Here is a 24,891-nt window from a genome sequence, read left to right on the forward strand (position 1 = left end):
TTTGACTGTGGCTGTCGTTCCGACTCTGATGGTCCCGTGGGCCCTCAGGAGGAACGTCGGCTGCTTTGACTGTGGCTGTCGTTCCGACTCCGACGGTCCTGTGGGCCCTCAGGAAGAGTGGACGAACAAGTCTGGACTGAAGAGATTCAGAAGGCGCTCGAGATGGTCAATGAAAGTGACTCAGAAAATAAACAGTTGGACAAGTCGCAGGTTGGATGCAAAAATAAATATTATTGTCCTCCTCATCCTTCTTTTGGCCTTCCAGCCCGCCCTCCCTTCTCCAGGCCAAAAAGCTGAGAATAATCACACACACAGGGTTAGGGTGCCTGAGGGTGTTTACTGGGAGCGGAGGTCTTAGAGGCCAGGCCTGGGCTGATCACACTTTTCTGGTGATGCTTTTGGGGGTGGCAAGCTCATAGAGGCGCGGGGACGCCTGGGCCACCAGGGACGCCGGGGAGATGTAATAGGGGTTGTATCCCTCGTTGAGGCCCTTCCGCACTTTGGGCTTGGCCAGGGAGATGATCCGGGGGCTGGCCACCACCTTCTTGGTGACATCCAGCACCTCCCAGCGAGGATCTCGGTCAGGAACGCACTTGTCCGACTGAGCTTTGGGCCCTAGTGGGGGCAGAAGAGGAGGACAGCACTGAAGCTCAAACCTCAAAGCTCCACATTCAGGCTGGGCATGGGAGCTCACACCTGGAATCCCAGCACTGTGGAAGGCTGAGGCAGGCAGATCACCTGAGGTCAGGAGTTAGAGACCAGCCTGGCCAACATGATGAAACCTCGTCTCTACTAAAAATACAAAAATTAGCCGAGCGTGGTGGTGCGTCTCTGTAGTCCCAGCTACTCGGGAGGTTGAAGCATGAGGATGGCTTGAACTTGGGAGGCAGAAGTTGCAGTGAGCCCAGATCGTGCCACTGCACTCCAGCCTGGGCAACAGAGCAAGACTCCATCTAAAAAAAAAAAAAAAAAGCTCCCACATTCAAATGGCCTGCTCATCAGCAGAGAAATGGAGAATGAAAATGTAGTCCACTCAGAGAGTGGAATACGACTCAGCCAAGAAAAGGAACGAGGCTCTAGCACCGGCTACAGCGTGGCTGAGCCTTGAGGACAGCACGTTCTGCAAGAGGCCAGAGACACGAAAGGACACACAGTGTGTGACTCCATTTATACGAATGTCCAGGACAGGCCAATCCAGAGTCTGGAAGTGAACGTGTGGGTGCCAGGGGCTGGGAGATGGGAATGGGAAGTGACAGCTGATGGGGACAGGGCTACCCTCTGAAGGCATAAAAAGGTTCTGAAATTGACTGTGGTGGTGGTTGCATAACCCCGTGACTGTACTAAAAGCCACTGAAACATATTTTTTATTTTTATTTATTTATTTATTTATTTTGAGACAGAGTCTTGTTCTGTCGCCCAGGCTGGAGTGCAATGGCATGATCTCGGCTCACTGCAACCTCCGCCTCCCAGATTCAAGCAATTCTCCTGCCTCAGCCTCCTGAGTAGCTGGGACTACAGATGTGCACCACCACAGCCAGCTAATCTTTCTATTTTTAGTAGAGACGGGGTTTCACCATGTTGGCCAGGTTGGTCTTGAACTCCTGACCTCAGGCAATCCGCCCGCCTCAGCCTCCCAAAGGGCTGGGATTACAGGCGTGAGCCACTGTGCCTGGCCTATTTTTTATTTTATTTCATTTTATCATTTTATTTTACTTTATTATTTTATTTTATTTTGAGACAAAGTCTGTCGCCCAGGCTGGAGTGCAGTGGCATGACCATGGCTCACTGTAACCTCCGCTCCCCGGGTTCAAGCGATTCTCCTGCCTCAGCCTCCCGAGTAGCTGGGGCTACAGGCGCCTGCCACCACGCCTGGCTAATTTTTTGTATTTTTAGTAGAGACAGGGTTTCCCCATGTTGGCCAGGCTGGTCTCGAACTCCTGACTTCAGGCAATCTGCCTGCCTCGGCCTCCCAAAGTACTGGGATTACAGGCGTGAGCCACTGCGCCCGGCCCCATTTTATTTTATTTTGAGGCAGGGTCTTGCTGTGTTTCCCAGGCTGGAGCACAATCATAGCTCACTGCAGCCTCCACCTGACTTGAACTTCTGGGTTCCAGCAATCCTCCCACCTCAGCCTCCCAAGTAGCTGGGGTTACAGTCATGCACTGCCACATCGAGCTATGAAATCTACACTTAAAAACAGGGTGAATTATAAAGAAAAAATATTTCGGCCGGGCGCAGTGACTCATGCCTGTAATCCCAGCACTTTGGGAGGCCAAAGCGGGCAGATCACGAGGTCGGGAGATCAAGACCATCCTGGCTAACACGGTGAAACCCCGTCTCTACTAAAAATACAAAAAAAAATTAGCTGGGCGTGGTGGCGGCTGCCTGTAGTCCCAGCTACTCAGGAGGCTGAGGCAGGAGAATGGCGTGAACCCGGGAGGCGGAGCTTGCAGTGAGCTGAGATCGCGCCGGTGCACTCCAGCCTGGGTGACAGAGCGAGACTCTGTCTCAAAAAAAAAAAAGAAAAGAAAAAATATTTCAAATGGCCACTGGCAGCCAGGCTCAATGGCACATGCCTGTCATTCCAGCACTTTTGGAGGCAGAGGCAGGAGGATCACCTGAGCCCTAGAGTTTTGAGGCCAGACTGAGCAACACAGCAAGACCCTATCTCTAAAAAAAAAAAAAAATGGCCACAGGTACCTGAAAGGGGGACTCAGAGGGCCACAGCCAAGACAGCTCAAGTCTCCTCACTCTGCTGCCAACCCAGGTGACCCTGGTTCACCCCCTTCTCCAGCTGCTCATGTCATGGTGGTAAGTGGGTCTGGGCAGGAGGCATCTCCTCCCCCTGGCTGGTGTCATGTCTTGCTCCCTGGTGGCTGTCCCTCAGGCACGCGTGGCCCCCTCCTCCTGGTACCCCTTCTCACCATCTCTCCCCCACCCCTTCCTTTATAGCAGGGAGCTGCAGCAGACTGCTTGGAGACTAGGAAGAAAGGTGGCCACCACGTCTGGCATAGCAGCCGGGGCTGTCCTCTACCTTGTCTCTCAGGGCTTCAGGGCCTTTGATTTCTGGGGAAGCTCCCATCTTCTTTCCAAATCCCTCTTTGCGTGGAACCTCTGTGCAAATGAATAAGGGCTACCCACTTCTTGGCAGACCAGCCCTGGCTCTGTGAAGAGGCTCCTGGGGAAAAGAGCGTGGAGTCTCTTCCACTAGACAGGCAGAACCCCACGTGGCACATGGCTGGGCAAGGCCATCTGAATGGAAACTGCAGATGCAGCACTGCCTTAGACCATCCTGCATGCACCCGCGCTCACCACACACACACGTCGTGAATATAAACATCCATACACTGGTGCAGGTGTGAGTGCTTCTCTGGCCCCTGCTCCGCACGCTAATTGTCTCTTCTGCACCTTCTGGGTGGATGCGAGCTCTGCCTGGCAGATGCCCTTGTGCAGGGTAAGGGGGCCAAGCAGTGGGGACTTGGTGACCCTAAGGGGGCTGGAAGAACCGTGCCCAGAACCTAGCCTCCTTTGAACTCCTCTGTGAGAATTTAGTAGGCATCTGGGCTTTGAAACTCTGTTGAGTTTCCAGCATTCCCTAGCAGCAGCAACTGAGCCCACATAGCAAGTGTGAGCACACACAGAGAAACAGCACAGCCACACACTCGCTCTTATTCCCACCACATAACAAGTGTGAGCACACACAGAGAAACAGCCACACACTCGCTCTACCCCCACCACATAGGAAGCGTGAGCACACACAGAGAAACAGCCACACTCTCCCTCTAACCCCACATAGTTCAGTGCACTTCATTTGCTCGTCTGCTTCACGTTTTAAAAATGCTGCTTCCTGGCCAGGAATGGTGGCTCATGCCTGTAATCCCAGCATTTTGGGAGGCCGAGGTGGGTGGATCATGAGGTCAGGAATTCAAGATCAGTCTGGCCAACATGGTGAAACCCTGTCTCTACTAAAAATACAAATATTAGCCAGGAGTGATGGCAGGCTCCTGTAGTCCCAGCTACTTGGGAGGCTGGAGCAGGAGAATTGCTTGAACCCGGGAGGTAGAGGTTGCAGTGAGCCAAGATCTCGCCACTGCACTCCAGCCTGGGCGACAGAGCAAGACTCTGTCTCAAAAAAAAAGGTGGTCCCAACTATGAGTGGGTGGAAGCCTCAACCCTCCGTCATTCTCTCACACACGCATGCACACGCACAAACACATGCACACACGGATATATATTTGTATGTACATTTGAAACATGGATGGATGTATACATGCGTGCGTGTACCAGTGTATGGATGTTTATACTCACCACGTGTGTGTGTGGTGAGCATGAGTGTGTGCATGCATGTACCAGTGTATGGATGTTCATATTCACCGTGTGTGTGGTGAGCGTGAGTGGGTGAGTGTACCAGTGTATCGATGTTTATACTCACCGTGTTTGTGGTGAGCATGAGTACATGCATGTACCAGTGTATGGATGTTTATACTCACTGTGTGTGTGTGGTAAGGGCGAGTGTGTGCACGTACCAGTGTATCAATGTTTATATTCACCGTGTATGTGGTGAGCGTGAGTGCGTGCATGTACCAGTGTATCGACGTTTATACTCACCGTGTGTGTGGTAAGCGCGAGTGTGCATGTACCAGTGTATCAATGTTTATATTCACTGTGTTTGTGGTGAGCGTGAGTGCGTGCGTGTACCAGTGTATGGATGTTTATATTTACTGTGTGTGTGTGTGGTGAGCATGAGTGCGTGCATGTACCAGTGTATCGATGTTTATACTCACCGTGTGTGTGTGTGGTGAGCACGAGTGTGTGCAGGACAGTGTAAGGCAGTGCTGCATCAGCACTCATCTCTTTCCATTCATTTCACTCATCATTTCACAAATATCAAGGGAATGCATGAAAGAATGAATGAATAAACAAAGAAAAGGCCCCATAAGCGAAGTTAAAAGACAAGACACAGACTGGGAAGAAGTTATCGTGCAATGTGTTCAACAAGGGATTAATAACCATCTTACATAAAGAGCTGCTCCCAATCTACAACCCCAAAACACCAGGCAGCAGGAACCTGGGGAAACGATATAGAAGAGTAAACCTAAATGGCCAAGCAACTTCTCTGGCAGTTCGCACACATTACCCCTGTCGTTGAGGAAAGTGGTTATTCAATTTGTTTTAAAGGACAGGAATGGAGTCAGGCCAACACCCATTTTAAAGCTGCCTTTGTTCCTTAGCGTGGCTCTCTGGCCCCTGCTCTGCACCCTGATTTTCTCTTCTACACCTTTTTTTCCTGCTAGAAAACCCTCTCAAACAACACCCTCTGCTTCCGGACCACACGTCCCTGTGATTTCTGCTTCTCTTTCATGGGGAAGAGCTTCCCTCTGCCCGCTCTAGGCAGAGGTATAAGGTGTCCCCTGGGATTTGGACAGGACATCAGGAAACGCCTAGCCTGAGGCACCTACTTACTGGCCAAGTGAAGGAGGCGGTTATAGTCTGACACATGTGGCTTGGGTTTTGGCATGGGGTCCCACTCTTCCAACAGGGTGGCTGGGGCCTTCGGCTTTGACAACTGGAGGATCCGTGAGCTGGGGACTGCCATTTGGGCTGCCCTGGATACCTGGGACACCTGGAAAGAGAAATAGAGAGAAAGATTACGTGAAACAGTCCATGATGCCTCGTGGGCCCTGGAGCAAAAGGACTCCAGGAGCAACACTAAAAGACACAAGACAGACTGGGAAGAAGTTGGTTTGCAATGTATTCATGAAAGGATTAGTAACTATCATGTATAAAGAGCTCCTCCAAATCAACAACCAAAAAAACCCCAAAAGGGCGGAGCAAATGATACAAGAGACGAACCCTAAATGGTCAATAATCCTGTCTTTTGACCAATGTAATATCAACAATTGTTGGCAAATGTAAATTAAAACAACAAACTATCACTCCATGCTCACAAATTTGGCAACGATGAAAAAGTCTGACATTATCAAGCCCTGGTGAGAGACTCTCATGCATGACTGGAAGGAGAGTAAATTAGTACAGGCAGTTCAGGGAGCAATTCGTCCACTAGGTTCAGATGAACACGCGCAGGCTTGGTAACTGCCACATACAGGGACTCCTGCACCTGACCCGAGGAAGTGGGTGCAGGGATGTTCCCTGCAGCTTAGTTACCACGCACACACCCCCGAAGGAGCCGGGCGCCCGGCCGCTGGGGGCTGCACAAGCTGACTGCAGCATATTCTCAAGAGAGGGCAACCCAGCAGTTAGACCATTTTTTTCTCCATAAATCGGCACAAATTGCTCTAGAAAACAGTGATGAGGGAAAGCAAGAAAGAAGTCATTTATGTTCACGAACACCACGAAACACGACCTAGGGGACAGGTTATGAAAACGATGGCAGTGGGGCAGTGCTAGCCGAGGTGGGAGACCTTGCAGATGTCTCACCCAGAAACTTGGCATTCTTGCTCCCCAAATCAATTCTCAGCAGTGGCCGGCACAGTGGCAGTGCTTTGGGGGGTCGAGGTGGCAGGATCACGTGAGTTCAAGACCAGCCTGGGCAACATAGCAAGACCCCATCTACACACACATTCTTGGCATTTTCCAGAAAACCCATAGTCCACTGAAAGTGTGTTCTTTGATACTTTGCACCAGCCTACACAGAGACTTAGTACTGGGCGGCACTCGGACACCCTTAAACTGGAGCTGGCTTCCCTCCCCTCGCCTCATAGGCATTCTGTTCCCCTTCACCAGGCTGGCTCCCGTACACGTGTGTAGGAGTCCGCCTGCAAAATAACTAAGGAGTAGGCAAAGGACCGCTTCACACGTCTCCCACTTATGCTTTGCTGTAAGAGGAACTGGCCATTCCTGATGCCTCTGGGGAGGGAGGGAGGGAAGGAAGGAGGGCAGCCGCTGAAATGTTTTCTTCCTTAAAAGGGAAGTGGAGGTGTCCGACCCACGCCTAACTAGATGCTCCTGTCCATCCATTCTTGGAGCCTTACCTGAGAGTCTGTGATTGTTGGCTGGTCCTAACTCTGTCTGGAGCCTGCGTGGAGGCAGAGGATGAAATGAAACCATCCCCAAAGGTCACTGTGAAATTTCAGTCCCTTTCTTCTTGAAATTGCTCCCCCATAAAAATCACAGACACATCTCTCAGCAAAGATATCGCGGTGTTTACAATTTAAGCTCCCACTCAGTGATCCGTCTTCTCTTTCCCCGCCTCCCTCCGGCCTCTTCTCTTCCCCCCAGCCCTGAGGCCTCCATGCACACAGCTCAGGCCGGGCTGCTGAGGTGCAGCGACTCCATTTCAGTCCTGCTTTCAAGGAGCCCCAGTCCTGGGGGGGCAGGCCCTGATTCATCCAAACCAACCGCAGAAAGCCGTTCTCCACACAAGTGGGAAAGGGAACATGGACTGCACATGTTGGTATCACGGAACCACTGTTCACTTTTTAGTGTGATCAGTGTTACTGGGATCGTGTTTTAAAATGTCCTTGTCTGTTAGAAATTCCTATTGAGGTTTTATGGGAGTGACGGTGTCACTTTAAACTTCCCAAGTGGGGTCTGAGAAACCACCACAGATGTGACCACACACAGTGAGGGAAATAGAAGTTAATGCCACGCGAAAAACGGCCAAAACGTTTAGGAAAAATCAGATGAACAAACCAACAAACAAGCAAGCGGGCACCACCACCGAGTGCTGGCCCCAATGGGGAGCGCCTGAGCTTCCACTCCCCGCTCGGAAAATGCAAGATGGCGGCCAGGATGGGGAGCGCCTGAGCTCACTCTTCCCACTGGGAGAATGCAAGATGGCGGCCAAGCTAGGGCGCGCCTGAGCTTCCACTCCCCGCTCGGAGAATGCAAGATGGCGGCCAGGATGGGGAGCGCCTCAGCTCACTCTTCCCACTGGGAGAATGCAAGATGGCGGCCAAGCTAGGGTGCGCCTGGTCTTCCACTCCCCGCTCGGAAAATGCAAGATGGCGGCCAGGATGGGGCGCGCCTGAGCTCACTCTTCCCACTGGGAGAATGCAAGATGGCGGCCAAGCTAGGGCGCGCCTGGGCTTCCACTCCCCGCTCGGAGAATGCAAGATGGCGGCCAGGATGGGAGGCGCCTCAGTGCACTCCCCGCCTGAAGAACACAAGATGGTGGCCACGATGGGGGCACCTCAGCTCATTCCCCGCTTGGAGAACACAAGATGGCGGCCAGGATGGGGAGGGCCTGAGCTTCCACTCCCCGCTTGCAGAATGCAAGATGGCGGCCAGGATGGGGCACGCCAGAGCTCACTCCCCTCCCAGAGAATGCAAGATGGCAACCAGGAAGGGGATCGCCTCAGCTCATTCCCCACTTGGAGAATGCAAGATGGCGGCCAAGATGTGGAGAGCCTGAGCTCCCTCTCCCCGACCGGAGAACGCAAGATGGTGGCCACGATGGGGCGCCTAACTTCCCACTCCCCACCCGGAGAAGGCAAGATGGTGGCCAGGATGGTAAGCCCCTGAGCTCCCACTCCCCCACCTGAAGAATGCAAGATGGCGGCCAGGATGGGGCGTGCCTCAGCTCATTCCCGGCTTGGAGAACACAAGATGGTGGCCAGGATAGGGAAGACCTGAGCTTCCACTCCCTGCTCGGAGAATGCAAGATGGCAGCCAGGATGGGGCGCACCTGAGCTCTCTCTCCCGGCCTGGAGAATGCAAGATGGCGGCCATGATGGGGCACGGCAGAGCTCACTCCCCTCCCACGGAATGCAAGATGGAAACCAGGAAGGGGATCGCCTCAGCTTATTACCCACCTGGAGAATGCAAGATGGCAGCCAAGATGGAGAAAAGCCTGAGCTCCTTCTCCCCGCCTGGAGAACGCAAGATGGCGTCCAGGATGGGGCGCCTGACTTCCCACTCCCCACCCGGAGAATGCAAGATGGTGGCCACGATGGGGAGCGCCTGAGCTCCCACTCCCCACCCGGAGAACACAAGATGGTGACTAGGATGGGGTGCGCCTGAGCTCCCACTCTCCACTCAGAGAATGCAAGATGGTGGCCAGAGTGGGTTTCATGCACGTCCATGTGAAGAGACCACTAAACAGGCTTTGTGTGAGCAATAAAAGCTTTTAATCACCTGGGTGCAGGCAGGCTGAGTCCGAAAAGAGACTCAGCAAAGGGTGGTGGAACTAACCTATTAGTTCTTATAGGTTTTGGGATAGGCGGTGAAGTTAAGAGCAATGTTTTGCGGGCAGGGGTGGATCTCACAAAATACATTCTTAAGGGTGAGGACAATTACAAAGAACCTTCTTAAGGGTGGGGGAGATTACAAAGTACATTGATCAGTGAGGGTGGGGCAGAAACAAATCACAATGGTGGAATGTCATCAGTTAAGGCTATTTTTACTTTTGTGGATCTTCAGTTACTTCAGGCCATCTGGATATATACGTGCAAGTCACAGGGGATGCGATGGCTTGGCTTGGGCTCAGAGGCCTGACAACCGGGAGAGTCTGAGCTCCCACTTCCCGCCCAAAGAATGCAAGATGTCGGCCAGGATGGGGAGCGCCCGAGCTCCCCCTACCCGCCCAGAGAATGCAAGATGTCGGCCAGGATGGGGAGTGCCTCAGCGCAATCCGTGTCCAGAGAATGCAAGATGGCGGCCATGATGGGGCGCGCCCGGGCTCAATCCCCACCTGGAGAATGCAAGATGGCGGCCAGGACGGGGAGAGACTGAGCTCAATCACCCGTCAGAGAATGCAAGATGGCGGCCAGGACGGGGCGCGCCTGAGCTCAATCCCCGCCAGGAGAATGCAAGATGGCGCCGTCACTGGACAACCGTTGGTCAGTTTCTTAAAAGTTAGATATACCCAGTAACTGAGAAATTCCAATTCTGGGTATTACCCTGGAGATATGGAAACTTACACCTCCACAAAAAGCTGTATACAGATACTCACAGCAGTTTTTTTTTGTTTGTTTGAGACGGAGTCTCGCTCTGTCGCCCAGGCTGGAGTGCAATGGCGCGACCTGTGCTCACTGCAAGCTCCGCCTCCCGGGTTCAAGGGATTCTCCTGCCTCAGCCTCCAGAGTAGCTGGGACTACAGGCGCCTGCCATCACCCCCGGCTAATGTTTTTTTTGTATTTTTAGTAGAGACGGGGTTTCACCGTGTTAGCCAGGATGGTCTCGATCTCCTGACCTCGTGATCCGCCCGCCTCGGCCTCCCAAAGTGCTGGGATTCCAGGCGTAGCCACCGCGCCCGGCCTATTCACAGCAGTTTTATTGTAACAGTCCTAAACTGGAAGCCACCCAAATACCCTTCAGTGGGTGCCTGGATCGGCAAATTGTGGAAGTGAACCGGCGATGACAAGGAATAAACTACCGACGCGCGCAAGAGTCTCAGATGCAGGGCGGGGGGCGGCAGAAGCCGGGCCAAGTCCGCAGGCTGCGGGGTTCAGACTTTCGGAAAAGCAAAAGGTACAGGCGTCGAGCGAGGTCAGTGGTTGCCGGCGGCCAGGTGTCCGGCCTGAGCTGGGCGAGAGAGGGGAGCTTTCTGAACACCTGAGATAAGACTGTTCTCATTCCTGAGTGTGAGCTGGAAGCTTTGGGATCCACCCCGGGCTGACGCGCAGGGAAGGATGACCCCTGGGCAGCTCTGAAGACAGCGAGGGATCAAAATAAAGCTGCTCCCAGACAAAGGCAGCCGCCCTGTGCCGCTTGTCCTCCTCCCCGACTCCCAAAGGCAAAGCCTCTTTCTCTGCCGGGTCCCGGCCCGCCTGGCGGGGGTGAGTCGCGGGGGGCACGGGGCACCCACCTCAGACATGGGCATGCTCCAGAAGTTATTACGAATCTTCGGGGCGGCCAGTTCCTTCAGGCGACTCGACGCTCTGTATTCCAGGGAGGACCGAGGAATGGGCCAGACAGGAGTCGTCCTGGGGGAGGTCCCCATTTTAGACCAGCAGCTCGGCGGGGAAGAGGGTGTGTGTGTGTGTGTCTCTTTCCGTGTGTGTGTGTGTGTCTCTTTCCCTGTGTGTGTGTGTGTCTCTTTCCGTGTGTGTGTGTGTGTCTCTTTCCGTGTGTGTGTGTGTGTCTCTTTCCCTGTGTGTGTGTGTGTCTCTTTCCGTGTGTGTGTGTGTGTCTCTTTCCGTGTGTGTGTGTGTGTCTCTTTCCCTGTGTGTGTGTGTGTCTCTTTCCGTGTGTGTGTGTGTGTCTCTTTCCGTGTGTGTGTGTGTGTCTCTTTCCCTGTGTGTGTGTGTCTCTTTCTCTGTGTGTGTGTGTGTGTCTCTTTCCCTGTGTGTGTGTCTCTTTCCCTGTGTGTGTGTGTCTCTTTCCCTGTGTGTGTGTGTCTCTTTCCGTGTGTGTGTGTGTGTCTCTTTCCCTGTGTGTGTGTGTGTCTCTTTCCGTGTGTGTGTGTGTGTCTCTTTCCGTGTGTGTGTGTGTGTCTCTTTCCCTGTGTGTGTGTGTCTCTTTCCGTGTGTGTGTGTGTGTCTCTTTCCCTGTGTGTGTGTGTGTCTCTTTCCGTGTGTGTGTGTGTGTCTCTTTCCGTGTGTGTGTGTGTGTCTCTTTCCCTGTGTGTGTGTCTCTTTCCCTGTGTGTGTGTGTCTCTTTCTCTGTGTGTGTGTGTGTCTCTTTCCCTGTGTGTGTGTGTCTCTTTCTCTGTGTGTGTGTGTCTCTTTCCGTGTGTGTGTGTGTGTGTGTCTCTTTCTCTGTGTGTGTGTGTGTCTCTTTCCGTGTGTGTGTGTGTGTCTCTTTCCCTGTGTGTGTGTGTCTCTTTCTCTGTGTGTGTGTGTGTGTCTCTTTCCCTGTGTGTGTGTCTCTTTCCCTGTGTGTGTGTGTCTCTTTCTCTGTGTGTGTGTGTGTCTCTTTCCGTGTGTGTGTGTGTGTGTGTCTCTTTCTCTGTGTGTGTGTGTGTCTCTTTCCGTGTGTGTGTGTGTGTCTCTTTCCCTGTGTGTGTGTGTCTCTTTCTCTGTGTGTGTGTGTGTGTCTCTTTCCCTGTGTGTGTGTCTCTTTCCCTGTGTGTGTGTGTCTCTTTCTCTGTGTGTGTGTGTGTCTCTTTCCGTGTGTGTGTGTGTCTCTTTCCCTGTGTGTGTGTGTCTCTTTCTCTGTGTGTGTGTGTGTCTCTTTCCGTGTGTGTGTGTGTGTGTCTCTTTCCCTGTGTGTGTGTGTCTCTTTCTCTGTGTGTGTGTGTGTCTCTTTCCGTGTGTGTGTGTGTGTCTCTTTCCCTGTGTGTGTGTGTCTCTTTCTCTGTGTGTGTGTGTGTGTCTCTTTCCCTGTGTGTGTGTCTCTTTCCCTGTGTGTGTGTGTCTCTTTCCCTGTGTGTGTGTGTCTCTTTCTCTGTGTGTGTGTGTGTCTCTTTCCGTGTGTGTGTGTGTGTCTCTTTCCCTGTGTGTGTGTGTCTCTTTCTCTGTGTGTGTGTGTGTGTCTCTTTCCCTGTGTGTGTGTCTCTTTCCCTGTGTGTGTGTGTCTCTTTCTCTGTGTGTGTGTGTGTCTCTTTCCGTGTGTGTGTGTGTCTCTTTCCCTGTGTGTGTGTGTCTCTTTCTCTGTGTGTGTGTGTGTCTCTTTCCGTGTGTGTGTGTGTGTGTCTCTTTCCCTGTGTGTGTGTGTCTCTTTCTCTGTGTGTGTGTGTGTCTCTTTCCGTGTGTGTGTGTGTGTCTCTTTCCCTGTGTGTGTGTGTCTCTTTCTCTGTGTGTGTGTGTGTGTCTCTTTCCCTGTGTGTGTGTCTCTTTCCCTGTGTGTGTGTGTCTCTTTCCCTGTGTGTGTGTGTCTCTTTCTCTGTGTGTGTGTGTGTCTCTTTCCCTGTGTGTGTGTGTGTCTCTTTCCCTGTGTGTGTGTGTCTCTTTCCCTGTGTGTGTGTGTGTCTCTTTCCGTGTGTGTGTGTGTCTCTTTCCCTGTGTGTGTGTCTCTTTCCTTCTGTGTGTGTGTCTCTTTCTCTGTGTGTGTGTGTGTCTCTTTCCCTGTGTGTGTGTGTGTCTCCCTGTGTGTGTGTGTGTGTCTTTCCGTGTGTGTGTGTGTGTGTGTGTGTCTTTCCCAGCTCCTCTGTTTCTGGGGTTAAGAGAGCCTGGGAGGTGTGTGTGTGTGTGTCTTTCCCAGCTCCTCTGTTTCTGGGGTTAAGAGAGCCTGGGAGAGTGGTGGGTTTTGAAAGCGGCTCCAAACAGGGATTCATAAAGAATTTCTAAGAGTTCTCAAGTACAGAGCTACCATCTCCCAGGGTTGTGTCTGCTCAATGTGCAACGTCTACCCTCAGGTCCAGGCCTTCTCCATTCCCTTCTGGGATGGCAGCTCCTCCCAGGCCTTCTCTACACACTTCCATCATCAAGAGCCTGGGGTGAGCACTTGGACCCAAGGGATGAAAGTGTTTGTCCTGAGGTTGCCATGCAAAGCTGGGGAAAGCGAAGGACAGCTGAGCTCCCGGGGCTGTGCCTTCTAAAATCAGGTCTCAGCTATGCCTCTGCCCAGAAATAAAGCCGCATTTCATCGATTCTAAGGCAGGGTCTCCACATTGAACAGGTCTGAGGCTGGGATGCAGCTTACGAGTGCTGCCAGCCAGATGGCGGAAATGTCATGGCTACATCTGGCTGCATCTGCGTGTGCTCAGATGTAGCTGTTCACGTGCTCTGCACCGCTGCTTCTACAGGAGTTAAGTTTAATTAAAGTTTAAATTGTCTTCAGGTTACAATATGATTTGGCGTTAAAAAGTGCACACAGGCGTGAGAACAGAGTGTGCAACACCCACATCAACGCCTCTGTGTCAGAAGTGGTTCAAAACAGTTGGACACACTTCCGCTGTCTCCTTCAGCTGTGCTTTCCTTCATACCCTGCATAAAGATGGGTAATTATATGTTGTGTCTAAGTAACTAAAGATCACTTTTAACAAGCACAGGGGCTATAAGTGGTAAGAAAGAATTTTGTACATAAAATACTAATGTGTCTTACAATGTCTACCTTTTTTGAATAAACAAAATACAGTCACAATGGTGATAACATCTGAGCACGCACTGTGTCAGGCACTGTGCAAATCCCCTTTCACGGGTGCCCTCCACCACCAGCATTCCACAGCTGGCAATGCGGTTGCAAGCAGCCAAGCAGCCTGCTGGGGATGTGGGCTGGGAAGCAGGCCAGCCCCGTCTGAACACCGACTGTCTGGGGCTGGGACCTGGACCCTTTCCCACGCTGCATCCTGTCAGGGGAGAATAAGGCATTTTTGCCAAACTCCGCCCTCCGAGTACCCACCCAGCTCTCCTTCCCCCACCTGTTGTTGTTGTAATATTCCAGGTAGAATCTCTTGGGCCGAGACAGTTCCTCCACTCGGCGGGACACCGCTATGCAAAATGGGAAACGGAGTCAGTGAACCCCAGTGTATACACCCTGCGGTTCCCAGGGGCTTCTGCATGTGGAATTCAGCTTTTCATGAGCTTGGGCAGGAGGCTGAATTGGAAGAACTGTGGGCAGAGACAACTGGGGGCCAGACACCCTGCAGAGAGAAGACTTGCTGTCCCTGATTTAGGGACAGTGGGCTCAGAGGCTTGAAGGTCCTTTCTCGGACACCGGATGGGAGTGGCAGGGTTGGAACAGCAGCTCAGCACCATGGCTCCTCAACGGGGCTCAATACAGATCCAGCGACCCACAGGCTGGGAAAATGGGTTTTGTTCTGAAGTTCGTACAAGCCTGGGGTTTCCAGGGGCCTAGTGATGACTGTGGGTGAGGGTCTAAAGTCAGGTACAGCGCAGGAGAGAACTGGACTGTTTATTCTCCTCTATGGGGAACTCTCGAAGTGTCTCATTTGAAGGTATTTATGATACCTCAATACCAAATTCCTCTCAAGAAAAGCATGGAAATCATTGTGGAAGGGAAAGCAAAGGGTCTTTTTGTAAATTCTTGCCCCGATTTGGCCCTATCCTGGAGAGTGTTCCCCACACCCCTCACCCCCAGGACCAGTCTCAGCTCTGGCTCCTCAGAGGACAGACTCCAGTGGGGAGGACAGAGGCTCCGAGGAGATGGGGCAAGGGAGGCCAGAAGTATCTGGATGGGGCGGGGCAGGTTCCCTGGAGGCTGGCAGCCGGGGGCAGGGGTCTCAGCAGGCACAGGCTCCACCTACCGGGCACTGTGATGGTGAGGGTGGTGTCCTCAAGGAACCGCTCGGTCCAGTACACAGAGGGCCTGGAATAAGCGGGCGGCTCAGGGCAAGGGAGGCAGAGAGCCCTGGCCCTGCCCGGAAACAAGCCTGGGTCTCTGCCAGGAGGGTGGCTGAGGGGGATGTGGAGTTGCTGGGAGAGGGGTTAGGCCAGAGAAGGACAGTGAGGGGGCCAGTGGGACGCGTGGATTGTTGTGAGCAAGGCTGATGTCCAGAGAAGAAGGTAGCTGGGGGAGAAGCATAGCTAAGAAGAGGGCCCAGGGCCATCCCCTGGGAGCAGACCCAGGTCACAAGGGTGGAGAGCCCCACATCTGAGGAGCCCTCCCTGATCCTCCTTCCTGGAGAGAGGAGGGTGGCTGGAGTGAAGGGGTCCCCTGGAACCTGACACGTGTCGCCCAGCATAGGCAGATGGCGGAGACAGCCCTGGACTTACCAGCAGAGACAGAAGTGTAAGGTCATCTTACATGGGGAAATCCAGGCATAGCCCTTACCACAGCATCCCTTCCTGCAAGGAGACAGGGTCCGAGCCCCACTGCCTTTTGCCCTGGGTCTGCCGTTTGATCCCAAACTCCTCACTCTCCTTTGGCCACCGCCCAGAGGGCCACCGAGGGCCACAGTTCCCTAGCCACTCCCGGTGTCCGGCCGCCTCCTTAACTGGCCAACCCCATCTACCCTAAGTTTGTTGGATGTGGTAGCAGCTGGGGGAGGGGAGCCGAGCAGTGGGGACAGGAGGAGCCTGCGAAGGGTGCAGAGAAAGCCCCCCGCGCTGCCGCTATGAGGCCGTGGTCTGGCGTGTCCTCACCTGTCTTTCAGGACTTGCCAGTTTATCTTGGGCTCTGCCAGCTCCATGAGCCTCCTCCGCCGCCTCCTCTTCCTTGCTTTGGCCATGGTGGTGCTGGGGAGCTTCTGGCTGATGGACAGCCGGCTTTGGGAGAATTCCATGTTGAAGTTGGAGCTGCTTTCCCACCCCAATGCGTTTGGGAGCCCAGAGAAGCGTGGGTCTTGCTCAAGTGCCTTTTGTCTGCACTCACCCTGCCCACCCGCCTCTCCTTTCCCTCGAGGGGTCTCTGAGGGAGGACTTTGGCACCACGAAGGCCTGGACCAACCGCAGCTCCACTGCTCGCTGGGTGGAAGACCCGTCCAGGTCACCTGTCTCCCCCGGTCCTCAGCTTCCTCCTCTGTGAATTGGAGGTGAGACCAGCTCCCACCTGGTGGGGCTGTTTTGGTGAGTACTAAGGTAATGTTTACTCATCTCACAGACATTTATCAAGTACCTACTGTATGCCAGGTCCCAGAGGGGCAACCACCCTCTAAAGAGAGCAGCTCCTGCCTCCCAGAAAGCTCACAGACTGTGGGAGGGAAACAGGCAGCAGGTGAAGATGCCAAATGCCAGGACATCTGCCCTGTCCTTGCTTGACGCAGCTTTGGCTGCCACGTTCTCCCCGGAATCCCCCACACCCCGGCTGTTTTCTCTGCAGGTTGGCACAGCCCCGAGAGGACAGGGCCGCCGCTGTGTTCTTGGGTGGCAAACCTCCCTGGGCGGCACGGAGACACGGTGAGAAGGGGGCAGGTTGGGCGTGTGCAGGGACCACGCTGCAGGGAGGACAGGAGCCGAGTCCCAGAGGTATGCAGAGTGCACGCCTTCCTGGGGACACTCCGGCAACTTGCCCAAAATCGCCGCCCCCAGTGCTGATTCGCTGAAGCGTTAGTTCACCCGGAACGTGTTCCTCTCGACCATTTAAAACTTTTAGCCATGTGTGGTGCTTAGAATGGTTTCAACTTTTGAGTTGGGAGGCTTTTTTTTCCCATTTCTTGTTCTCTCTGTCTGACTTGAGGCCATCACTCGCTAAATTCTGAACTCTGGGCACCTGAACTCAGTCTGCCTAACTCCAAACTCAGCGCTGTTTACTCCACCTCCTGCCACCTGATAGGGGAGTGTCTGCTGGTGTCTGCCTCAGGGCCCAGTGAGGGGCGCTGGCCGCCAACTGACCAGGCCCACACCTAGGCTGACTCAGCAGGGCCAGGAGCAGCGAGCCAGGCCAGTGGCCGGGAACGACCCTTTCGCACGCCCAGGGGCCTGCTGCCCTCCCCCCACCGCGCCCAGTCAGGCCGGTTCCCCGGTGCCCACCCGATTTCAGGAATGTCCTCTTCTAAGTCCTTGTCCAGGACTCTCTCCAACTCGGAAAGTGCCTCTTTGGGATCCAGGGTCTCCGGGAACTCCTCCCCGGCCACCTCCTCGGGGGGAAGCTCCGCTTCTGGGTCTTCTGGTCCCAGCTCTGCATTGTCCAGGTCCTGGCGTTCGGGGTCTGTGACCCGCCGGCTCTCGTACACAGAGCTCTGGAGGCCACGGGGGTCGCCGTCCTGCTCCCTTTCCGACCTGCCCGCAGCCTCGGAGCTGGGCTGGTTCCCGAGTGACCTTCGCCTGCTGTCCCCCATGCACCAGTCCCTTCCCAGCCCCCGCGGCCTCACTCCCTCAGCACCCAAATGTGTCTGTGGTGGCCGTGGCAACAGGAGAGTGTCTGCCACGTTCCCCACAGTCCACATTCTAACCTGTGCGCTGTCTCCATTGCTGGTCACCTGGGCTTGTGCTGGGATCAGGACTCAGTCCTGGTGGTCACGGCTCACTCAGGACCTCCCAGGATTGGCTTAGGAAGGAGACCTGAGGGGAACCCGCAGGGGCATCTAGCTATGGCTTCCGTCTCTCAAAAGGAGACACAAGGAAGAGACCGCGTCTCCTGTTCCTGTCCCTGTTGGGCCCGTCTGTAATGTCCAGAGCCCAGGCAGCCTTCCTGTTACCATGAGGCCGGCCATCTGAGGGCAGATGAACTGAAAGCTGGGCCTTTGATGCGGTGGTCGAGCCTCTGAACTTAGCAGCCTTGGAATCCACTCTGTGTCCAGGCTTCTTGTTACTTGAAACAGTAAGTTTCCTTAGTACTAAGTCGTTTTGGCTTGGTTTCCAATTCTTAGCAGCTAAAACTACACCCTAAGTGATACAGACCCTTCCAGCCCCAACCTCTCATGAGAAGTAACTTCAAAATAGGCTGTTCCGATCCTCACAACAAAATAATGGTTATAACTGGAGTATTCCCCAGGCTGCAGCCTTCAGGAATTTCTCGTAGGTCACCAAAGGAGCTGAATCTCCCGCCTCTCCCCCTCTGTGCCCCCACCCAGTCTTTCTCCCTTCTGTGCTTGGTGGTTTTCTACTCATCATTGAAGACTCAAGCCTGTCGGTCCCCCATGCAGGGAGAGTCCCTGACCATCCTTCCCTTTTCTGGGCTCCCAGGCCTAGGACCCCCACCCCCACCCCTACCCAGTGCTAGCCCACCCTGAGGACTGCTCTGTCCCTCACCCCTGCCACCAGCGTGGGGCCGGCCTCTGGGCATGGTGACCACTCAGCACGCAAGAGACCCAGTTCATCGACACACACAAAGCCCTCTCCAGCTCCCAGCCCATCCGCAAAGCCCTCTCCAGCTCCCATCCCATCTCCCTGATGCTCTGCTCCCAGACGCAGCCTCACCATCACCTCTGTCGGGAAAGGGGTCTCTCGGAGGACTCCAGGCAGAAAGGCCCTGGGGAGGATCTGGTCCCATCCAGGAGGCCATGGGAAAATCCCCTTTCTTGGCCGGAAGTCTCCCAAACCCTCACCTTGCACGCTATGATTTACTTTTCTCTCTTAAGTTAAACCTGATCAAGATCTGCGGGTGCCTTTCACAAAGAGATGTTAGGCATTGTTGCCGCTGGAGGGCCTGTGGCCACTGCAGTGTTTCCAGGAGACCTCGTTCAGAGCAGGGTGCCGCACCCCGAGGCTGCTCCCTAAACTCCAGTGATGCGCGGTTCAGGATCTGGCAACCTCCAGCTCGCAGCACCCAGGCCGCTCCCTAAACCTACTCCAGTGAGGCGCGGTTGGGGATCTGGCAACCTCCAGCTCGCAGCACGCAGGCAGCACCCAGGCCGCTCCCTAAGCCTACTCCAGTGAGGCGCGGTTGGGGATCTGGCAACCTCCAGCTCGCAGCACGCAGGCAGCACCCAGGCCGCTCCCTAAACCTACTCCAGTGAGGCGCGGTTGGGGATCTGGCAACCTCCAGCTTGCAGCACGCAGGCAGCACCCAGGCCGCTCCCTAAACCTACTCCAGTGAGGCGCGGTTGGGGATCTGGCAACCTCCAGCTCGCAGCACGCAGGCAGCACCCAGGCTGCTCCCTAAACCTACTCCAGTGAGGCGCGGTTGGGGATCTGGCAACCTCCAGCTCGCAGCACCCAGGCAGCACCCAGGCTGCTCCCTAAACCTACTCCAGTGAGGCGCGGTTGGGGATCTGGCAACCTCCAGCTCGCAGCACCCAGGCCGCTCCCTAAACCTACTCCAGTGAGGCGCGGTTGGGGATCTGGCAACCTCCAGCTCGCAGCACGCAGGCAGCACCCAGGCCGCTCCCTAAACCTACTCCAGTGAGGCGCGGTTGGGGATCTGGCAACCTCCAGCTCGCAGCACCCAGGCAGCACCCAGGCTGCTCCCTAAACCTACTCCAGTGAGGCGCGGTTGGGGATCTGGCAACCTCCAGCTCGCAGCACCCAGGCCGCTCCCTAAACCTACTCCAGTGAGGCGCGGTTGGGGATCTGGCAACCTCCAGCTCGCAGCACGCAGGCAGCACCCAGGCCGCTCCCTAAACCTACTCCAGTGAGGCGCGGTTGGGGATCTGGCAACCTCCAGCTCGCAGCACGCAGGCAGCACCCAGGCTGCAGGGCGTTTAGCCCTCACGGCAGCCCGTTGTGGAGAGGAGAGGCAGATGAGCACTCCAGGGTCATGGGGAAGCTCCCAGGGCCACGCGGCTGAAGGAGCTGCACCTGGCACCTTCTCGGTGGAGTCAGGGCTGGAGGTCTCTACAGCAGGAGCCAGAGGAGCTCAGGAGCAGGCAGGGACAGCAGAACTCTGCCCACACTCGGGGGAGAGTTGGAGGGTCCGTGTCTGCTTCAAAATCCTGTGGAAAAGCAAGACGTTCACAACCAAGGAAGTGCATGATTTCTGAATGTCGTGTGATGTTGCTTTGAGCAGAAAATAGAGGGGGACGGGGACCGGGCTGTGGGATGTGTGGGGTTCTGACTGCCCGGACCTGGGGCGTCTGCCTGGCAGCAAATAAACCAGGTCCCTACTGTGTTCCTCTCTGCTGTGGCTGCCTTAACACATATCACAAGCAGAGGCTCCAGCAACACTGAGCAATTACCTGGCCATCCTGGGCTCAGAAGCCCAGCATGGATCTCACTGGACTCAAGTCACGGTGTGAGCAGGGCTGGCTCCTGCAGCCTTCAGGGGAAGGCCCGTCTCCTGCTCATTTGGTGGCCACAGAGTTCAGTGCCTTGTGTTCATAGGACTGAGATCTGTGTTCTTGCTGTGTGTGTCAGCCGGGGGCCCTTCCCAGCATTGCTGCATGTGTCAGCCGGGGGCCCTTCCCAGCATTGCTGCGTGTGTCAGCCGGGGGCCCTTCCCAGCATTGCTGCGTGTGTCAGCCGGGGGCCCTTCCCAGCATTGCTGCGTGTGTCAGCCGGGGGCCCTTCCCAGCATTGCTGCGTGTGTCAGCCGGGGGCCCTTCCCAGCATTGCTGCGTGTGTCAGCTGGGGGCCCTTCCCAGTGTTGCTGCGTGTGTCAGCTGAGGGCCCTTCCCAGCACCCAGAGGCCACCGCTCTTCTCGGTCCTGGCCCCTCGCTCCATTTTCAAAGCCAGCAACGGCCAGTCAAGCCCCCTCACGTGGATGCTCCATTGGCACTCATCTCTGAGCAGGGCTGGGAAACCCGCCTGGTTATTACGGAAACAGGTGATTGAAGGTCAGCCTGGATAAGCCGGGTGCTCTGACCCTCCAGGTCTGCAACCCCAGTCCCACCTGCAAAGTCCATTTTGCCACATAAAATAACGTGCTCCCAGTGTCAAACGAGCACATAGAGACACATTTTTACGTAAGACGTTTTGTTTGGGAAAATAGATAAAAACAGAATTGCAGCCGGGCACGGTGGCTCACGCCTGTAATCCCAGCACTCTGGGAGGCCGAGGTGGGTGGATCACGAGGTCAGGAGATCGAGACCATCCTGGCTAACATGGTGAAACCCCGTCTCTACTAAAAATACAAAAATTAGCTGGGCGCGGTGGCGGGCGCCTGTAGTCCCAGCTACTCTGGAGGCTGAGGCAGGAGAATGGCGTGAACCCGGGAGGCGGAGCTTGCAGGGAGGCGGAGCTTGCAGTGAGCCGAGATAGCGCCACTGCACTCCGGCCTGGGCGAAAGAGCGAGACTCCGTCTCAAAAAAAAAAAAAAAAAAAAAACAAAACAAAACAAAACAGAATTGCAATTTGGGGTGTGCACACAGACCGGGAGGTCTTCGGTATACCTGCAGCGGGAACAGGAGGTTGGGGCTTTTACTAGAAGCAGCAATGTTGCGAATCATTTAGAAAGAAAGCTCACAAGAACTGGAAGTTTTGGGAGCTGGTGAGCTGACTGGGAGGGAGGTGGGGGCAGAAGGCGTCTGGTGAGCTCTGACTGGGAGGGAGGTAGGGGCAGAAGGTGTCTGGTGAGCTGACTGGGAGGGAGGTAGGGGCAGAAGGTGTCTGGTGAGCTGACTGGGAGGGAGGTGGGGGCAGAAGGCGTCTGGTGAGCTCCGACTGGGAGGGAGGTGGGGGCAGAAGGCGTCTGGTGAGCTGACTGGGAGGGAGGTGGGGGCAGAAGGTGTCTTCTTTTCGCTGAGGTCACTTCCACAGCTCCGAGGTCAAATTGGCTTTAGGATCACGGCAGGCTGTTTCAGGCGCTGGCCTGGGCAGGCGCGCGCATCCGATTGCTTTTTCCCTGGTCTCTGGACTGTCGCGTTGGGTAACTCCCATCCATATCATCACTTTCACACCAGGTTCCAGGGATGAGGATGTGGACACCGCTGGGGATCACTATTCCTTGTCACACCTACCTCATACCACACACAACATCAGCCCTCAGTGGGTATGGATGTGAAAGCTGAAACACAACTTCAAAACTTACAGAAAAAAATGAATGTGACCATGCTTTTGCCCTCCAGGTAGGGAGTAATTTTTTTAACAAGACATGTAGAGTGCTAATCATACATGACCAATAAGTCGGCCATATTAAACTTAAGCCTGATGTTCAGGACTCCTCAAAAAAGTGGAAACAGAAGTCACGAATGGGAATGCAGCATTTGTCACATTTATAATTGATTAGTACCCACCATGAGTAAATAGCTCTTATATATCAATAAGAAAATAGATGAGTGCTGGCCGGGTGTGGTGACTCACGCCTGTAATCCCAGCACTTTGGGAGGCCAAGGCAGGCGGATCACAACGCCAAGAGATAGAGACCATCCTGGCCAACATGGTGAACCCCATCTCTACTAAAAATACAAAAACTTAGCTGGGCATGGTGGCGCGCATCTGTAATCTCAGCTACTTAGGAGGCTGAGGCAGGAGAATCACTTGAACCCAGGAGGTGGAGTTTGCAGTGAGCCAAGATCCTGCCACTGCACTGCAGCCTGGGTGACAGAGTGAGACTCCTCTCAAAAAAAAAAAAAAAAAAAAAAAGCAGAACTGTAGTGATAAGCAGATGTAGGAGGTGGAACAGAACCGTAGTGATTAATAAGCAGACGTAGGAGGTAGAGAAGAACCTTAGTGATGAGCAGATGTAGGAGGTGGAGCAGAACCTTCGTGATAAGCAGATGTAGGAGGTGGAGCAGAACCTTAGTGATAAGCAGATGTAGGAGGTGGAGCAGAATCGTGATGATGAGCAGATGTAGGAGGTGGAGCAGAACCTTAGTGATAAGCAGATGTAGGAGGTGGAGCAGAACCGTGGTGATGAGCAGATGTAGGAGGTGGAGCAGAACCTTAGTGATAAGCAGATGTAGGAAATGGAACAGAACCGTAGTGATAAGCAGATGTAGGAGGTGGAGCAGAACCTTAGTGATAAGCAGATGTAGGAGGTGGAGCAGAACCTTAGTGATAAGCAGATGTAGGAGGTGGAGGAGAACCGTAGTGATTGATAAGCAGATGTAGGAGGTGTTCCTGTTGCTGGGACTGTGGCAGGAAGTGGTTGATCACATTCTTATTCTCCGGTTGGGTAATGAGCTCATGGTTGAATCGTGAATGGGTAAATGAATGGGTGGATGGAAATAATTATGGTTCACCTAATTTTATGCCCCTAAAGTCCTTGCAAAAGAAAATGGAAGGAGGAGAGAGAGGAGAAAGGGGAAGAAGTCGCAGTCAAATTCACTCTTGCCAGTCTCTAAAATGGCAGATTCATTTTGAAACAACTCCAAATTAAGCCTACAGAGGGAAGACATGGCTGATTCTGCTGAGCACCTATTACAGCTTCGGCAGCATACCACGTTTCGGTCCACAACAGTTGTGTAAGATTGTGATGGAGCTGGAAAGTTCCTATTGCCTAGCGAGGTCACGTCCTAGCACAGAACGCAGAATCACGAAGAATGACAAATGCCCGCAGTCAACTGCTGGCCGTGCTGCTTGTCATGCAGCAACGCACAACGGAAGCACACCCTTCTCCTGTTCCCAGTGGTCAGAGCCACCCAAGTGGGGCTGTGGGCCCCCAGCACTTCTACTTCAGGATGGAGACCCCCTGCTGCCTGGCCCCCTCCCCAGGCCCCCCAGGCTAGTCCCCTCCCCTGTCCCTCTCTCACGCCTGCTCTCATAGCCACGCAGGCCTTTCTGCTGCACACGCCAGCTCAGTTTGGGGCCCAGTAACCCCCTCCCAATTCAGGGGCATGACTCCTTCCAGATTCTCCTTAAATATCACCTCCTCCAAAAACCCTTCCCCAATCACCTCATCTAAAGTAGAGCCTCCTCATTTTTCTACCTAAATCTATGGGGAGTTTGTTTGCTTAGTTGCATGTATCATGATCTTGCTCTGTGTTGCCTTTTTACATATTTATTGTCTTTTTTATCTCATTAGCGTATGTGCTCCAATAGGGTAGAGACTGTGACTATCTTGTTCATGCCTGGACTTCCAGCAGCACCCAGAACAGAACTTCTTTCTTTCTTTCTTTCTTTTTTTTTGAGCTGGAGTTTCGCTCTTATTGCCCAGGCTGGAGTGCAGTGGTGCGACCTCGGCTCGCCGCAACCTCCACCTCTCGGGTTCAAGCATTTCTCCTACTTCAGCCTCTGGAGTAGCTGGGATTACAGGTGCGCGCCACTATGCCTGGCTAATTTTGTATTTTTAGTAGAGATGGGGTTTCTCCATGTTAGTCAGGCTGGTCTCGAACTCCCGTCCTCAAGTGATCCGCCCGCCTCGGCCTCCCAAAGTGCAGAAGAGAATTTCAGTAAGCCTCGTGAGTGAGTGACGGCCCGCGGGCACCCGGCGAGGAGGCAGCAATACCACATGTGACCACCAGATGCCGCCGCAGTCAAGGGCAGTTGGTCTCCCCTCGCCGGGATTAACACTGGACCGAGGACTGAACAGCAGCTCTCGAACCGAATGATCGATCCCCCACAGTCTGTTGTGCGAGGCGGCTTTCCCCATTACCACCCTCGTTTCACCAAGGAGAAAACGAGCTCAGAGAGGCAGTGCATTGGCCCGGGATTGCACCAGGCACGAACCCAGGTCAGCTCCCGCGGAACCTAAATCATTCGCTGCCACCTCCCTCTGGGCCTGCTCTGGCAGTGTTCGGTGGGGAGGAACAGAACAGCCTTGGTTATGGCTGAGGAGAAATCCCACAAATGTCACTGGACGAGGGTGACAGGTGGGGCCGGGCTTTCCCCTGGGTGCAAGCACAACTGTGCTCTTCCCTCACACAGTGACCCGCGGTGTTGTCCACAATT

The 24,891-nt window shown here is 54.3% G+C and overlaps 1 protein-coding gene across 6 annotated transcripts; it reads right to left on the reverse strand.

Moving 5' to 3' along the window:
• Window positions 1-317: 317 nt before the first annotated feature.
• On the reverse strand, window positions 318-17,604 carry SPMAP2 (sperm microtubule associated protein 2). Of its 6 annotated transcripts, XM_002828348.5 has the most exons (9): window positions 17,214-17,589; window positions 15,888-16,010; window positions 15,519-15,590; window positions 15,050-15,111; window positions 14,204-14,273; window positions 10,769-10,886; window positions 5,464-5,623; window positions 471-615; window positions 355-436 (listed from the first exon to the last, which is right to left on the reverse strand). In XM_002828348.5, exons 1-9 carry the CDS (start codon window positions 17,519-17,521, stop codon window positions 355-357), a joined length of 1,140 nt encoding a protein of 379 aa, XP_002828394.4. In that variant the 5' UTR covers window positions 17,522-17,589. The 6 variants fall into 6 exon arrangements, with proteins under 6 accessions (XP_054394489.2, XP_054394490.2, XP_054394491.2 ...); XM_054538514.2 differs by having other exon boundaries at window positions 318-615; window positions 17,214-17,604; XM_002828347.5 differs by lacking the exon at window positions 15,519-15,590 and having other exon boundaries at window positions 17,214-17,584.
• Window positions 17,605-24,891: the final 7,287 nt, after the last annotated feature.

This window comes from Pongo abelii, chromosome 20, assembly GCF_028885655.2.
Source record: "Pongo abelii isolate AG06213 chromosome 20, NHGRI_mPonAbe1-v2.0_pri, whole genome shotgun sequence".
NCBI classification, from domain to species: domain Eukaryota; kingdom Metazoa; phylum Chordata; class Mammalia; order Primates; family Hominidae; genus Pongo; species Pongo abelii.

Coding starts and splice junctions, on each gene's coding strand:
- SPMAP2 (XM_054538514.2), bottom strand. CDS start 17,521: ATGGGGGACAGCAGGCGAAGGTCACTCGGGAACCAGCCCAGCTCCGAG. Junction 15,591..15,887: donor TGGCAAGTCCTGAAAGACAG/GTGAGGACACGC, acceptor GTCTCCTTGCAG/GAAGGGATGCTGTGGTAAGG. Junction 10,887..14,203: donor GAATATTACAACAACAACAG/GTGGGGGAAGGA, acceptor GACCTCCCCCAG/GACGACTCCTGTCTGGCCCA.